The sequence below is a fragment of the Sceloporus undulatus genome, chromosome 6 (assembly GCF_019175285.1).
Source record: "Sceloporus undulatus isolate JIND9_A2432 ecotype Alabama chromosome 6, SceUnd_v1.1, whole genome shotgun sequence".
NCBI classification, from domain to species: domain Eukaryota; kingdom Metazoa; phylum Chordata; class Lepidosauria; order Squamata; family Phrynosomatidae; genus Sceloporus; species Sceloporus undulatus.
Window position 1 is genome coordinate 77,179,164 of NC_056527.1, and position 18,257 is coordinate 77,197,420.

At 38.7% G+C, this 18,257-nt stretch overlaps 1 protein-coding gene across 1 annotated transcript in view; it reads right to left on the minus strand.

The window, feature by feature from the left end:
- EPHA5 (EPH receptor A5) overlaps nucleotides 1-18,257 on the minus strand; it is a 276,495-nt gene that overhangs the window by 68,000 nt on the left and 190,238 nt on the right. Inside the window, 1 exon segment of the mRNA XM_042474841.1 lies at nucleotides 4,341-4,465. Within this exon segment, the coding sequence (XP_042330775.1) occupies nucleotides 4,341-4,465 (125 nt within the window).

Genomic DNA, 18,257 nt, shown 5'->3' on the forward strand with positions numbered 1-18,257 from the left:
GTTCAGTCCCACTCAGAAATCAAATATACAACCTTTCCTAAGTTTCTGTCTTCAATAGTTCAGTTAAATGCATCCAATCAAACCTCATGCAGAGAATTCTAGGCTGACATGGCTCTCCTCATAAAAACTAAGCAGTGTGGTATTTGTTTTCATGTGGTTTAAATGGTGGTGTTTGTTTCTGTGTAAATTAAGAGTAGATTAGACAAGGACTACTATGTCATTGTTTTCCACTCACCCCACCAATGAAGAAGTGGGAATTCCTAAAAGTAACCCAGCCCATCCGATTTTTTAAGCGACATATGCTTCCCAGTGGCAGGCAATCATGCAGCAAGGAAACAGCTTGCATAATGATGAACTGGTGCGGGTGGGCTAAACTCTAAAAGGTATTGCTTTCATAGAATCATAGAGTTGGAAGAGACCACAAGGGTCATCCAGTCCAACCCCATTCTGCCATGCAGGAAATCTAAATCAAAGCATCCCCGACAGATGGCCATCCAGCCTCTGTTTAAAGACCTCCAAAGATTCTTATTTTCTTGGGCAAATAAAATAGGGCATTGATTATCACTGATAATCAATGAAATGCTTATGTTACCTATCACCACATTTAAATTGCTTTACAAATAATAATTTATGCCCACCACATGGATGTGTTAACTTTAAATGTAAGCAAGTTTACTTACATTAACAACCAATTCAAAGCATTAACTTAATACTTCTTATCAAGGCACTTGTTAAAACATATTTTTGTGAAGAGAAATAAATACATTATAGCCATTGAACAACACATAAATTAATTTTGAGGATCTGAATCTCCAAGTAACAAGCCCTCCATTCTCAATGAAATCAGAAAAAATATCCCAGACTACCTTAACATTAACATGTGGCTGCAATATATTAAGTAAGTACAGGCCCATACAGACAGGGCAAAATAAAGCTGCTTCGGTATACTTTGGAGGTATGCTGCTTAAATGATGCATGTGTCCTAGGAGGCCAGAAACTGCACCAAACCCACACTCCAATCCTAAGGACTGGTGCACAGCTTTAGCACAGCTTCTGGCCTCTTAAGATGTGTGTGTCATTTAAACAGCATACCTCTAAAGTGACCCGAAGCAGCTTTATTTTGGCCTGTCTGTATGGGCCCTACATGTTTTAACTGTACTGTGTCCCCAGGACCAGTAAAAGAATCAATTTTTGATTCTCATGTCCATTCCACCTTTTTAATATTTTAATGGATTACTATACAGCTGCTGGGCCAATTGCCTTTCCCTGATGGGCAGCACCCCCACAATACAACAAAATACTTCAATTTTGTTTACAGCCCCTATAGAAATAATGACTAGAAGTGATATTGCATCACCTTCTGTCACCATTTTCAGAGGGACTAAAACAACATCAGAGGTATTTTGGCACAGGAGGATCGGGGAGTGAGTTGTATTTTTGCACATTTTTGTGGGGTTGAGGGGGCTCTCTATGTAGTTTTGGGCACAATCTACCTTAAAATCATGCCAAATGTTTTTAAAGGCATAGTGAGACTGGAAGGGACTTTCAGGTGCTGCATGACTGGTGTCCAAGGACATAAAGCAGCCTGTGGGCTGTACTTTCCACCCTCTCTGATAAACAATGGATTTTATCACATGAGAGGCAAGTATCATTAAATCATCATTAAATCATGCTAACAGAGCGATCAGGGGGAAGATTATCACATCCCCACATGCTTATCCCATTTGTGTCCTGACTGTAAACAGTAATGGGCGTGTCATTGGATAATAACAAAAACTCCCATTATTAACCGCAGTTTAATGACACTTGCTTCCTCCAAATGATAAGGCCCATAGTATAAATACAAGTGATCATTTGCTAAATGGGAAATATCACAGCAAGCATGTAACAGAAGGTATGCCAGTCATCTGTATTGTCCTACCAATACACATTTTCTGCATCTGAGTGCACTCTTATTCACAAGCATCAAAAGGAACATAGAGTTAATTTTCCCAGGTTGTAATGCTCCATGCCATTATGTGAGTGACACAGCCACACAGGTAGAGCCAACTGAATGGAATTTTTTCACCCAATCAATAACCTCTCTATAGGGTAAGTACAATGGACCTGCTAGTTTGTTTGCTTCATGGAAATACAGTGGACAGCAGTGTGAAATCACACTACAGAGAAGCAGCTTCCAGCCTAACATGACTGCTTGTGAAGAGGCAGAGGAATCCAGGAAAACAGGTATGACAATTTTCTCACCACTTGATGAGGAACAGTCACCAGTGGGAAGTTGAAGGATTCCACGGCTGGCATCCATAGTTTTTGTGCAATGGATGCAAGCTGCAGGAAAAGAGATTCCACCTCAACATTAGGAGGAACTTCCCGACAGTAAGGGCTGTTCGACAGTGGAACAAACTCCCCCGGAGTGTAGTGAAGTCTCCCTCTTTGGAGGTCTTCAAATGAAGGCTGGATGGCCATCTATGATTCTATGATTCTAGAAGGGTTTATTCATGACATTTTGCCAGCATCTACCGTACATAAACACTCTCAACCAACAGTATATATACTCCACTCGCCTCCATCTGCTGGAAAAACGACAGGAATAAACGCTTCTAGAACATGCCCTCAAAGCTCAAAAAATCCACAAGAAACTAAAGTCACCAATGGGCTAATGAAAAGGTTACATCCATATTATCCATTTAAAATTTTTTGAGGGTGTGTAAACTGGCCATTTGTATTCCTTCATGTTCATGGGGCTTTGTTGCAAGATCACAATTAATCAAATGTTCCTCAAATAATAATCAATTAGTTCTTCCAATATTGTTATTCTTCCATGAGTTTGCTCTCTCTTGTTATCCATTCTGCTCAAGTTACATTCCAGGTTACCCTGAAGAATATCTAAGGCTGCATCTGCACTACAGAAATATCCAATTTGACACCACTTTAACTGCCATGATTCAGTTCTACAGAATTCTGGGAACTGTATTTTGTTGTAGCACTACATTTCTTTGACAGAGAAAGCTAAATGTCTCACAAAACCACAGTTCCCAGAATTCCACAGCACTGAGGCATGGCAGTTAAAAGTGGTATCAAAATGGATTATTTCTGTAGATACATCCTAAGAGTATGTTTATTATATAAGAACTGTATGTCTTCAGTTCATTTTTCTCCCTTAGGTGACCAGTGCATGTCAGTGCAAAATCACAATAACACAACATAGAAAGGGTCCTGCTGCAACTAAAAATAGTGGTAAAGTACACATTCCTATCATTCTAAATAAAGACAAGAAATCCAAAGTGAAAAACTAGAAAAGTGCCAGCTTTAGTATTATTCTGAATAGAGATGTGGTTTTTCAAATAATCTGGACCCAAGACATGAAGGCTACAGTTTATATTACTTCAACCTTCACTTTGATTTTTTGGGGGTGAGAAATTCAACAAAAAGCTGCATGCATTTGACTTAATAAATTCACTAGAGTTCAATCTACATAGCTAAGGACATATGTCTACCATAAATTTAAACAGGTCAAAGCAGAATTGCTTATTTTGAAGGACATAAAGTTAGATTTGTGTGACAAAATAGGTGGGGTTCTCTAAAAGAGAGGTCTGCAAAAGAGAATTTGCAGCACCTACAACCAATGCACCTTCATTATTAGTTAAAGGAAGTAAGAACAGTCAATGCTGTATAAACGATTAAAACATCATAGTGCAGTTAATGATAGTGTCCTGATGTTTTGGAACTTTTTTGACAAAATAACAGATATCAAAGGCTAAGTGGCTAATTACAAAACTTCCCAGTTTGAATCTTTTCTCTGTCAGGAACTCACCAGGAAGCCTAAAGCAAGCCACTTTCACCACAGCCTTATGTGCGTATCGTAAGGATTATACTAAAAATAATCCATTTGACCTATTTTGAGCATTCTGAGATTGCTAGGCATTTTGGAAAGCAATAGTAATATTATTTCCCATGTGCCCCTTCATCTTAGCTGATTGGGCTGCAATCCTATAGACACATGCCTGGAAGTAAGCCACTGTGAATTCAACAGGACTTACTCCTGCAAAGACATGGGTAGGATTGCAATGTAAGCCTTCTTCATTTTAATGTACTTAAGGCTGGTGATAGAACTGAGGAAAAATGTTAATGTATTTGCCCAACACACTTGAAACATGGATGAAAGAAATGTCTGTACATGCACGCATCAAGATTTCCTAATCAGTTACAGTGTAATCAATTTGATATTGAATTATACATAGCAATTGCTCCACTGCTTTGGAACAGATATTGTAATTCTAACTGAATGGAGCAGGGCAGAAATCAAAGACAGTTCAGAGAGCCTCACAACAGGATTGTCACACCTTTTCAAAATATTTGATTTCATACTCCAAGATGATGCCATTCGGTCGATCTGGTTCCTGCCAGGAGAGTGAGATGCTATTTTTGGCGACTTTCCCTTTCTTAACATTTGTGATTGGTGATGGTGCTGTAGAACAGGAGAAGAAATCAAAACAAAATCAGGATAGCTATTAGTTTATTGGAAGAAAAATAAATCCCTTTGTAACACTACATACCATAAGGACTTGTCAAACAGGTAAGATCTCCTTGTTCTTAAGCAGCTTATAAACTCAGAGCAATACATGGTAAATGCAGAACTGCCACCCTTTAACTTGGCAGAGAGACATGACCAGTGTCTTAACTGCCAATATGCTTTCATAGCTAAAGGACTGCTTCTAAATGAGGGCAGTTTTAGCATTTGGACTCCAAAAATGCTCCATTTGGTTTAAAGGTTATTTTCAATCATATTCAAATCTTTATATAAAAATTACTTTATCGAAATATTTGTAGTAATGCAAAGAAAACAGCATATATTTCTTATATATTCAACTAAAAATACCTGGACCCTGAGATCAGGAGAGGACCTTCTTTCAGTCCCATCACCATCGCAAGCATGGTTCATGGGAATATCAGATGGCTTTATCAGTGGATGTCCCTAAACTCTGGAACTCCCTTCTGAGAGAAGCCAGAACAGCCTCCTCCTTACTGTCTTTCTGTTGTCAGGTAAAACCCTTTTTATTCTGAGAGGCTTATAAAAGAGAGAGAGGCCTGTTACAGCCTGCCAAAATAAAGCTGCTTGGGGTCTCCTTGGAGGTATGCTATTTAAATGATGCATGGGTCCCAAGAGTCCGGAGGTCGTGCCAAAGCCACACTCCATTCCTAAGCACTGGAGTGCAGCTTTGGTGCAGCTTCCAGATTCTTAGGATGCATGCATCATTTAAACAGCATACATCCAAAGAGACCCGAAGCAGCTTTATTTTGGCAGTCTGTAACAGGCCAGAGTTTTAAAATGTTTAATTGCATTTTAATGTTTACTTTTTATATGTTTTTAGCTATATGGTTCCTTTTAAATTGTAAACTGTCTTCTGTCCCAGAGAAAGGTGAGATGATGATGATGATGATGATGAACACTTGAAAGAACTTATTTTTAAGGAAGCATACCTAAAAAGAGCTATATCTGATATATTTTATATCAACAGTTTTTCTGGGGTAAAACTAAAGCCTTCAGCTTCACTCACTCACCCATTCACTGCACTATTTCTCAATTTCATTTCAGATTAAGAAAACTCTGATTCAGTGCAGTCTATTTCATTGAAGGATTGTTTACAATAGAACAGTCAAAAGAACAATGGAGAATTTGTGTGTGCGCACGAATGCTCAGAGACGGACACAAACTCACACACGTACTAGGGATGTAATTCTTTACCAAGTTTCTTCTCAAAGGTACCAACAAAATAGCCTTAGAAAACCACACCGGTTTCGAATGCTGTTTGCACTTTTGCATTTTTTTTCTGTGCAAAATGTACAGAATTTGGTTGTGCAGAAATAAGCATTTCCTGTGCAAAAAACAGCCTTTGCTGAATGGGAAATATTTCAACATAGAAATATTAATAGCCATACAGACAACTCTATTTCATGTGCAGAAAATGCAATTTCCTATGCAAATCAACTATGTGCAAATTTTACACAGAATAGGGCCCCAATTACTTTTTCTGTGAGGAAAACAACATTATCTGTACAGGGATTTTTCACACAGCAAGTGCTTTTTCCTACACCGAAAATCCTATTTCCTGCACAAAACAACTATGTGTGAATATTTCACAGAACAAGTTCTGAACTGCAAAGATTCCCATAAGTCCAGGATTCTTCTTGTCAAGAGTTTCTCAGCATTCAGAAAACCAGCAGTGTCCCTGCACCAGGTGTCCCTGCAACTCGGGTCTAGATCTAACCCAATGCGTCTACATAAATTTTTGGTCAATGTATTCAGACCAGACCTCTTTCAGCATGGAGGGTGGGACTGGCCCCCATATCTGCAATCACATTGGGGGGCTGTGGTCTGCCATTCCAGATATATGGGGAAATTTTACCCTATGAATGAACTTATATAAGAACTGGGCTTGCATGGGCCCACCCATAACCATTTTCCCTTCATTTCAAAGCTGAAAAGAAAATTTCACTTATTAATAAAGCGTAATTTTCTTTGATTTTTTGAAGTTTGGAATCTGTTCAGATTGAGGCTACTGGAAACAACCAGCACAATAACCATTATTTTATGAGAGAGCAGTTGAATTCAAATCTCAAGAATACTTCTCTATGTACCTCTGACTATGTCTGAAGCAAGGACTGAGTGCCACCACCAGCTTTCTGGCGCGCAGAAATAAAAAGAATTACCATTTTCTTTATACCAAAACTAGCTGAAATAGGGTTTTTTCTTAGGAGAAAAAGTGGTCATTTCTGTTTATTTTGCTACAAGATCACAAAGGGGGGGGGGGTATAGTGGAAGCAAAGACTCAAATCTTCAATGCAATCAGTAAATTTCACTTAGTTTGATTTTCCTACATTTGATTTTGTTCCTATGTATGGAGAGCATGCCAAAATCTGGGAAACCAGCCGATGTGGCCATTACTGATGATGGGACATGACAGTAGTGATAATTATACACACACACACACACACACACATATATAGGATTACCAGTACTAATGGCCACACACACACACACACACACACACACACACACACATATATATATATATACACATACTGATCTTGTCACATATTGACTGTAACTCCACAAAAGCACATATTAATATTCTCTAAATGCTCTACCTTTACTCATCAAAATAACAGATATAGATTGCATGTTAAGGACCAAGATATTAAAGACTTCAAAAATACCCAGTACAAGATGAGTGCAGAGGATGCTAAGGAATAATTTTTTACAACCATGAAGGGTGCCATTCTTTTCTTTCTTTTTTTCTGTATCAGGCATTTAGCTGCCTTTCAGTATCCATTTTTTCCTGTACTACAACTAAAACGATTGATACCCATAATACCTTTTGAGGGCTACATCTTTTTCCAGGGCATTGCAATCCAGAAAACAGGAAGCCCATTGATGTATCTGGTCTGGCAGATTGCTTAAGTAATTAATACCTTCTTAGTTTCATCACCAAGACCAAGAAACTAAGCCCCTGAGGACCTGTGCCACTTCTCAGAAGCCAGGGAAGTCCTGGGCATATATTTGTCTCGATTAGCAACCAAGAAAAACCTGGGCATTTAAACCATTCTGTTCTGTTAAAATACAACAAAATATGAAATCTACAAAAGAGTGGTACTTTATTGGCAGACTGAAATGCACAAAATATATCATGCAAGCTTTCAAAGCTCCACTGGCTGCTTTATCAGACAAAAAGTGTTTAAAAATCATGCAGGATAAGAAAAGACAGTAATGCTTCATAAGGTAGAAGGCATAGGAAAAGAGGAAGACAACATTATAGAAGCATAGACTTAATCTATAAGGTGACTTGGTGGTCTCTCACTCATAGGGCTATCATATAACTAAGTCGACTTGATGGCAGTTAATCAGAACAACCGCATAGTTTTGGGTGCCATATTAGTTTTTCTGAACATCAGCTTCCCAGGTAAATCTCTTCTGGAACTGAGGTAATGTTCCAAAGCAGTTTATTATGTATGGTTTGACATTAAAATAAAAATCAACAGGGAATGTGTGACCCCCCTAAAGTAGTTCTTCCATAATATAGCATTCTTGGTGATGCATCGAGGGTTAACATTTTGGGTATTACCCACCCACAGTAGTCTGCTTTGCAGTCTTTTAAATCTCTGTGAATTTGACATTTTCACAGACCTGAGGACTAAATCCGATTTTAAACCCTAACTGGAGGAGACCAGTGGAAAGAACAGGATGTGTTTGTCACTAGCTTTCTAACCCTTACAGATTTCAACAGGCTTACTCTAGTTTGGATTAGAAGTGGATTCAGTTGTGAATTAACTATAAAAATCTCTAAGATGTTCATTGTTAGCAATGCAGAATATTATGTTCAACGGGGAGGGCTGAAGGAAGAGATAAGAGAAATTGGTAACTGTACACCCAAACTGCTTCAAAAATGCTGCAATTGTATCCTTTTAGAATGTTCTTCAAAAGAAGTGTTAGAGTATAACTGCAAGATAAGGACCAATTAAGTATGTTCAATCGATCTTTGTGGTTCTGGCATGAAACTGTACCTACTTTGTGGCCGCTATACATCTAAATTACAAAACTCTGGACTGAAGAAAGAAGGTTTGCATCTTTTAGCTTTCTTTGTCAAATAAAATGTAATGCAATCTCTGCAGTCAGGCAAAAGTCTGCAATCGTTCTATTTTAAAAGCTTGAAATGAGATACTATGCAATATGATCACAGGAAAGAGAACTGCCATAAAACCTGCATTTTAAAGGTCATTGGTTCTACAAGGACAATATCTCCTGAATAAAGAGAACTGTGTTCGCTGCACTAGTGAATACCCTTTATTTATTTATTTGATTTACACTTTACCTTTCCACAGCTAACTAATGTGGCTTATGAAAGGTTAAAATTATAACAAATTAAAATGAAAACATTAAAAGAAAAATGCTAAACACCATTTAAAAGAATAATATAAAGGCAGTCATAGGAATTAAATACCAAATAACATAAAAGCAATGTACAAAGGATTTCAGATCTGAGGAAATAAAGAAGTCCTTCCCATGTGCTAAAAGGATGTGGAAGAAGTACCAGGACAAATGTGCATGGTAGTGGGGAGCATTCTGCAGCCAGGTTGCCACTGAGTTCATCCTTTTCACCAGGAGCCACTCAACACATCATAGATTATGTCAGAGCAACCTCTGCAGCTTCTGCGGATAATCTTGATGTACAGCACAGTTGGCATTAATGATGGGGCCATGCACCAATTTTATCCCTTTGCACTTGCTAGGAGCTTCACAAACTGTCAAGATCCCACCTGCTAAACAGAAAAGGAAATTGCTGGTTGTCTATTTAAAAATTATATTTTTAAATAGTGTGAAGTGCAGCTAATCCCTGGGACCTATTGAAAAAAACTTCTACATTCCTACCGTATGTATTTTTGAAGGTGGTAGGACTGAGAGAAGCACCTCCTCCAAAGATCTTAAGTGTTTGGGCAGGCTTACATGAGATGGTCATCCAGATACCCAAGACTGATCTGTACAGGACTTATAAGTCATGATCTATAAATTATATTTGAATTGTACCAAAAAATGGACCACCAGTCAATAGTATGCCCCCTGTAACAATGAACCTGATTACAATCTCCTCATCTACAATTGGTGAGGTGTCTTTTTTTTTTTTCCCAACCAGAAGCTAAATTCCAATTATGGAAAAGATGTGGGGTTAGAAGTGGATGTGGCCAAAGTGAAGTGGATTTGGCTGAAAGTGAAATAGAATAAGTCCAAAAATTAGGTGGCGGAGGGGATTTAGTTTTTACCCATTTCACTGACTATTTACTATCTAGTCAGAATGAGGCTGCAGCAACTGTGTGTGTGTCTCTTTGGAATACAAGTTTTGAGTCAGAAACAATTTTTTTCCTTTCCATATTTTAAAATTTATATGTTCCCATTCCCAATAGCATAGTGTATAATGGGAGAAAAACAGAATGATCCCGTCATTATAGTGCGATTGCACAAAAATTTTCACACAATGTCACACTCATCCAGTACTTCACCTGGAACAACCTGGAGCTGTCCTGTAACTTCTTATTAATAGGGAAACCCCGTGAATGGTTTGCCAGTAGTGCTTAATTCTCGCTATTGTGAATGCACAGAAGCTAATAATGATGCATTCATGCTATCAGGGAGCACTATCGGGGAGCTTTTCCCAGACTGCACTTTGGCACAGGCAAATCGCTCTCGTTGCTAGGATTGTTTTTGGATTAGTTTTCTGTCTTCTTTGAGGTACAGGGCACTGTTTAATGTGAACTGGATATATACCATGTTGTTAAATATAGAAATTTTATTTTGTTCTGTTTGGAAAGGAACCATATTTTCCAGACATGCACAGTCGCATGATAATGACGTATGCACAAAACATCCAATGACGATATACTAATGATAGGGCAACACAATCAGCTTTTGTACAGTATGCGGAATGTGACTGTGTTTTTGTTTCATTTTTATTTTGTTGTTATAGCATGATTGTGTGACTGTGCAGAACTATAAACTGTTATAGCACCATGCTTCTGTTATCTTCCAATAGCACAATTGTTGGGAAATTGGCCCTAGTATGATGCTCTCCTAGGTCTTCTCCCAAAACCTCCCACTGAAATGTGTGCATGTGCCTTCCAGTCACCTATTAACTTACAGTGACCCTATGAATTTCATAGGGTTCTCTTAAGTAAGGAATCCTCAGAGATGGTTTTGTTAGTTCCTTTCTCTGAAATATAACCTACAGTACCTTGTATCCATTGATGGTCTCCCATTCAAGTAGTAATCAGCTCTAACGCTGCTTAGCATCTAAGATTAGATGGGACCTGGTGTCTTTGGGACACTTAGGCCAAAGTTACATTTATGTATTTATATATTGACTCATTTCATTTATGTGCCCCCTGTATCCCAAAAGGAACCCAAAGCACCATATATATATAATAGTTCAAAACTTTTACAATTTTTTAAAAGCAATTAAAATTATCTTTCTAAAATAAAGTTTATGTAAAAAGTTACATAAAACATAGAAAAGCTAAAAACATAGAGAATATATCCCATATTAAACATCCCTGACATCAATTATATATTAAAAGGCAGCTTTAATAAAATTGCCTTTGCTTGCCTGTGAAAGGAAAGCAGATAGGTAGCCATCCTAGCCTCTTGTAGCAGGACCAAGAGAAAGCCTTCCTCTGTAGATTTTAGGATCTTTGTAGGTTTGTATGAGGGGATGCGGTTTTTTGGATTGTCTGGACTTAGCTGTATAGGGCTTTATAGGTCATGGCCAGTACTTTGAATTGTGCCCAGAAATGAATTACAGTCAGCCCTTCTTATACACGGATATTTTTATACACAGATTCAAGCATCCACGGTTTGAAAATGTTCAAAAAAAGTATAAATTTCAAATATCAAACCTTGATTTTCCATTTTTTATAAGGGACACCATTTTGTCATTATATTTAATGGGACCTGAGCATCCACGGATTTTGATATCCCAGGGGATCTTGGAACCAAACCCCAGTGTATAACAAGGGTCCACTGTAGTCTGAAATGTTTGGAGGAAAATATTTTTTTAAAAAGCGTACCCTGCTCCTGAGGAATGAAACCAGTAGATAGGTATATCATTCTGTCTCACTTTGGAGACTCATTCTGAAAGAGATAGCAAGTAGGCAGATTCTCTGAAAAATTGACCATGTTCCTTCCTCAAAATCAGTCCTTATGGAAGAGACGTCCAAGGAGAACTTCTGTGCTGGCCCACTCTCTGTCTTATTCTGAGAGTGACAAGTGATCAGAGTGAAACAGAGGACGAGTGGCATTTCCACAACACTTGCAATGGCACTGCTTTATTCCAGTGAGGTGGGAGAGAGCCCTCCTTATGGTATGTGTTTGTGTGTGCACAATTTATGTGCCTTTCTACGCTACCACCAGAGTCAGGAGATTCATCCCAAGCAGGGTATATACAATAGTATAGTACAAGCATAAATACCTCAAACATACCTACACAATATGCAACTGTCCAGCAGCCTCTGTGTATGTTTTAGTGTAATGTGGGACAGCATAGACTCCAATAAATAACTGTATTTTGGATAGGCAACCGGCCCGGACTCTGAGATTATCTGGAGAAGCCCTTCTCTCCATCCCAACACCATCACAAACATGGTTAGTGGGGACACGAGAGAGGGCCTTCTCAGTGGCTGCCCCTAAACTCTGGAACTTCCTGCCCAGGGAGATCAGAATGGCTCCCTCCTTGATGGACTTCTGCCGGCAGGTGAAGACAGAGGCCTCACAACAGCCTCCTTTAAGTAGAATGGAATTCTGCCTTGTTGTAAGGAGGCATTGATTACCTCCTTTATCCATTCAGCCAGTCCCCCTCTGGCCTGTTTAATAAGCCAAGAAGAACAAGGGTCCAAAACACATGTGGTGGCTTTTACCTCTCCAAGGATCCTGTCCACATCATCAAGCAGCACAAATTGAAAAGTATCCATTAACACTGGACTGACAGGAGCCAAGATTACATCCACTGACACTGTATCAACTGTAGCATCCAAGTCGGATCGGATCTGAGAGACTTTAATGATGATATATAAGGGCCTGAACAGACAGGCCAAATTAAAGCTGCTTCAGGTTACTTTGGAGGTATGCTGTTCAAATGGCACACACATCCTAAGAGGCCAGAAGCTGCGCCAAAACTATGCTCCAGTCCTTACGTTAGTGGAAATCAATTGTTTCACCTTATGCAAGGAAACATACTTTTTAATAGTACAAAGATATCACTGGATGCTAGCCTAGAAAACAACCCTTTTTGCAAAACAACCAAAGCCATACACATATACATGATGTAGCACAAGAGGAAGAAAGGTTCTAGCTTGAACATGTTGTGCTAGATAGTTTGGTTTTTACCTTGTTTGTGTGTCTGCCCTTACTTATTACAAGGTGATTACAAAATTGAGAACAATTCCACACCTGCTTTCTGAAATGGTAAAGTCCACTGTATCATATCATGCCATAGCCTACAAACAGATCTTATTTGGTTTACCAAACTTGAGCTAAGAAAGTATAAATATCTTGTCATTTGGGTATCCAGAAGGTTTTATTTTTTGAGGGATGGCAGCAAAGCCATAGAACGATGTCATGATAGGTCAATCACATAACTGCTGCTACGATACACTGGTGTTTTCCTTTTTTGAGTGCACATAGTTTGTTGCTTAGCATCACACAAATTCCATAGTGTTAAGTCTAGAAATATATCAGAATAGCAGAAAAGCTTGGGAATTTGACTGACTAATATAGAAAAGTGATACACAAGCATCATCATAAACTACAAATTTTTAACTTGAAACATTCTGTGTGTATTTTAAAGTAGCTGACAGCAGCAGACAACAGTTCTACTGTTTCAATTACAGTGGGCCCTCTCCTTACATGTGGGATCCATTCTGGATCCCCCCATGTAAGGGAAAATCTGCCTATACTTGAGCCCCATACAAAATAATGGGGTCCGTGCATGTGGCAGAGTGGCGCATGGTGGAGCGGCCGCTCTGCTCAGCCATGGAAATCCACTGGGTTCCCTTGAATAAATCAGACTCTCTTGTCCTTAGAAGACAACAAAGGCAAACCGCAGCTAAAAAATCTTGCTGGAGAAATATTTATGATAGGGTCACCATAGGTCAGAGTTGACTTGAAGGCACATAACAAATCTAGAGACCAGTTAAATGTGAAAAAGACAGGAACAGGGACAAGAATTTCTAGCCTTTCTCTTTGGATTCCCCTCCTTTGGGTATTTACTATGTGTGTGGTTTTCCCATTACCAAAGCAATCCATACAATGATATTAAGGTAATCAGGCTTACAATCACAGAACTCACATGTAACTCCCCCACCCCTGATATCAGATATTTTATGTGTAACGAGATAAAACCAGGGTTGAGAATCCTGCATCTGCTTCTGAACATAGAGTTCCTCCTTGATTGAAAAACACTAGTTCTTGAAAAGAAAAAGTAGTTTAATTTCTGAATATCCGATTTCAATAGAATAATTGCTCTTCAATTGGTTTAGTTCCATTGAGATGAATATACTTAGCCATGTTTACAGTCTGTAGTTAAGTAGGATGTAAGAAAACACTTCAGTCTTCTGACACACTCTGTTAGAGAACTCAAAATTGGTATTTTCAAGATAATCAGTACCTATATGTATACATGTATACCATATATACTCGTGTATAAGTTGAATATTTTTACAAAAAAAATTGACCCCCAAAATCTGGGTTGATTTATGGATGGATTAATATGGTAACTTCCCCACCCCAACTACCTCCTGAAGGACAAGACAAAGCAAACCAAAAACCAAAAACAGCATAGTAATATTAGTGGCCTAGTGTGAACAATATTCCTCACTTCTCAGGAATGGTATTTTAGCACTGGGGTATGGGATCTATTCTGGAACTTGTTGGTAAAACTTCACTCAACTTTGACTGTTGTTCTGGATGTGTGTGGTCTCTTGCCTGCATATGTGCTAGCATGGCATGTTCATTTTCTCCCCAAGAAGCTAAATGCACCAGGATCAATAGGGTAGCTTTAGAAAGGAATCGATTGCACTCAAAGAAATCTCTTTTTGGAAAAAAAGTAGAAACAAAAACCCCTCTATTTATTCACTAATAAAACAGATTTGCTGTAACAATTATATCTTAAATGAAAGGTAAGGTGAGAATTTTGTTGCTACTGATTTAGATTGTGTGCTCAGTGGCTTGGCTTTAATATTAGAATTCATCAGAGTGATTGATTGGTGTATCGCGGAAAGAGGCAGTGTTGGCACCGAAGGAAATTTCCCACACACTTAAAAGCTGGCTCATGTAGGTGGTTTGAATTTAACAGCAGCACAGCAAAAGGATGCACTGGGGAGTTATTGAAGGCAGATTCTGAGAACCATTTTGGATTTGATACTAAGCAAGGGAAAGAGGAAACACTACCAAATCTCAGTTCCTGTTCCCCGTTTCTTCATCCTGTCTCAAAGGGAACTTTCACAGTCTTCCAAAGTGCCAGTTAATCTGGTATAGCACCTCCTCTTGGCTACAGACACGGTCAAATTTCTAGGATACCAAAGGAAGAGGTTTCCCAGCTTTCCAGACCAAACCTGACTATGGCCTGTTACAGACTGCCAAAATACTGTAAAGCTGCTTGGGGTCTCTTTGGAGATATGCTATTTAAATGATGCATGGGTCCTAAGAGTCCGGAGGTCGCACCAAAGCCAGACTCCATTCCTAAGCACTGGAGTGCAGCTTTGGTGCAGCTTCCGGATTCTTAGGATGCATGCATCATTTAAACAGCATACCTCCAAAGAGACCCGAAGCAGCTTTATTTTGGCAGTCTGTAACAGGCCAACATAATAGGTAACAGGAAAATGGTGCTCCAACTCAAGATGTTCACACACATTCACCCCATATGCTTTCTAAAAGGTATCTTTACTTAGTTCCAATGGGTTAGATGAAGAACAGTTCTTTAAAGGAAAGACAGAGGAATATTCAAAGAGGTATCACAGCTTCCCAGGAGATAGGAAAGTGTTTTTGTGAGCCACTAAGAAGGTTAGCAAGATGTTCCTGGGGTACAACTGGAGATTTAAAAGACACTTACATTCCCCCCCCCCCTAATTGTTGATAACACATCATGACAGAATCAGAAAATGAAAGAACGGGGCAAATACTGGAAAGCACACAGTGGAATTCACAGGGGGAAAGGAAGATATGTCTCCAAGTGTTCAGTGGATGGTTGTTTTTATATTTATTTATTTTTATCTTGGAAAAAGCCAAACATGTTTAGGCCTATGCACATATTTCAATGCCTTCTTCATGGGCAACATAAAAACACAGGAACAAATGTAAAATGTAAAACCAAAAATCAAAAGGGAGAGAAGGATGGCAATAGAGGTCAAATTTTGGGTTATAGAAAAAATAAATAATGATGAGAAATTTCAATAAAAAAACCAAAGCAGAGTAGATTTAAAAATGAAAATCTTTGGTTCCTGGAAGACTAAATGAAGAACTTGATCTCCCCCTACCTTTGTATATTTATGCGGGATTTTTTCTAGCCTAGTTTATGATACTTGGTCTGAAAGCTATCTCACTCCCCCTTTTCTCCCCCTCTTTTTTTTCTTATCAACTGCTAAAATAAAACAACTTGAGCCTAGTTCGCTTGCTTATTTTCGGTCCAGCAAATGAAATGAGATTTTTAGCTCCAGAAAGTTCTGCAATTAGATTTCACATTGCAAATAGATTTCATTCTGCAAGTAGATTTCATATTGGTAGGTTTGTGCTTTAAGCAGTATACAAAAATCAAAATGTATTATGATGATTCATGTAGGTATCAAAATATACAGCAATTGTGCGTTATCTTTTTGATTTTTAATTTTACATTTATATTTGTATTTGTTTTTATGTAGCCCCTGAAGAAAGCCACTGAAATATATACACACCAACTATAAGACGATCCCATGTATAAGTTGAAGGCATATTTTGGGGCCAAAGTTATGGATTTTGGTATGACCCATGAATAAGTTGAGAGTAAAATTTCAAGGCTCCTCAGGTCCATGGTGGGTCTTCAGAGTTTCCCCAGCAGTGGACAGAAGCTGTTTCTCTGCTGCAACAAGGGAGCACCAGAGTCCCGGTTGTATCCATTTTTTCCTTGGAGTGGGGTTAAACAATCACAGGCGACCTCTGCCCCTTCAATCCCACCAAGAAACCTAGTTTTACAGTAGACTCTCCATGGAATGGAAGCTCTTTACTACTGGCTAGTCCATATTGTCTGCAGTGGCCAGCATGTCTGGGTGAGTGGGGTGAGGAGGTGGCAGAGATAAAGAATCAGTTGGGGGAAAGCCAAATGTAAAAGGAGCTAAAGCAAGGAAGGAGAGAAAGTGTGTGTGCATGTGCATGCATGCATGCATGCATGCTGGACTAAGGAACATGGGGAGGAAGGTGTATGTGTGTGTTTGTGACTGGATCAGCGGTTCCTTCCATAAAAATAAAAATTGCCCTGTACTCTCTCTGCTTCCAGCAGCCCATTCCCAGGCATGGAGTGAAAGTGGGGAGGAAGGTGTATGTGTCTATGTGCCATCATCGGCATTACCTTATTGACCCATATGTAAGTCGACCCAGGATTTGGGGGTCAATTTTTGGGCATAAATTTCTCAATTTATAAATGAGTATATATGGTAGCTGAAAGGCATTGGACTTTTTCTAAAATAAAAAAGACCATGTACAGGCATTCACTTGGAGACATATCTCCCCTTTCTTTCCTCTGTAAGACAAGAAAATTGGCTGCATCTGCATTGCAGAAAAAATCCAGTTTGACACCAGTTTAACTGCCAGGGCTCAGTGCTATAGAATTCTGGCAATTGTAGTTTTGTGGGAAATTTAGCTTTCTCTGTGAGAGAGCACTGGTGTCACAACAAACAATAGTTCTCAGAACTCAGTACTATTGACCCATGGCATTTAAAGTGGTATTGAACTGGATTATTTCTGCAGTGGTGGATGCAACCATGTACAAGATTTGTCACATTCTGAGACTTTTTAATTACAAAATAAAGGAAAGGAAAGTGCAAACTCTGTTTTATGCAATAACTGTCATTGTATTTTGTGCAGAATACCCCCATTTTCTGTCCAAAATGTGTGTTTTTTTTTTGTCCAAAGTTTTTGCTGAAATAAATTTTTCACAGAAGTCCCCCTCTTTCTCTCTCACACACACACAAAACAGAATAATGTGCAGAACCTCTTGTAATCTCAGAAGTGAGGAGAGACATATTGAAATTATTTTTTCATGAAAGACTGGAATAAGCAAAGATGTACATCCCTTGGCACAACATGATTTTCTCTTCCTATAAATAAAACAAGCCTTCCTTAATTCAAAATGGCCAATACTCTCCTTTTCTTTCTGCTGACCTGGGAAGGAAAAGAGGGGGCAGTTCACTGCTTTGGTTTCTGCATTTTTATATTTTACTTCATTGAGTAGTAGCACCAGGTGGCAGCTCCTCCCTCCCCACCCCAAGTAGGTGATCAGTTCTGGGAAAAAAGGGTTCCATAAGAACACTATTCTTATGGGTGTGAGGGAGACGCAGCACTTTCATGAACAATTTGTAAGCCGCTCTGATAGCCTTTTGGCTGAAGAGTGGGGTATGCATAAATAAATTATTATTATTATTATTATTATTATTATTATTATTATTATTATTATTATTATTATTATTATAGT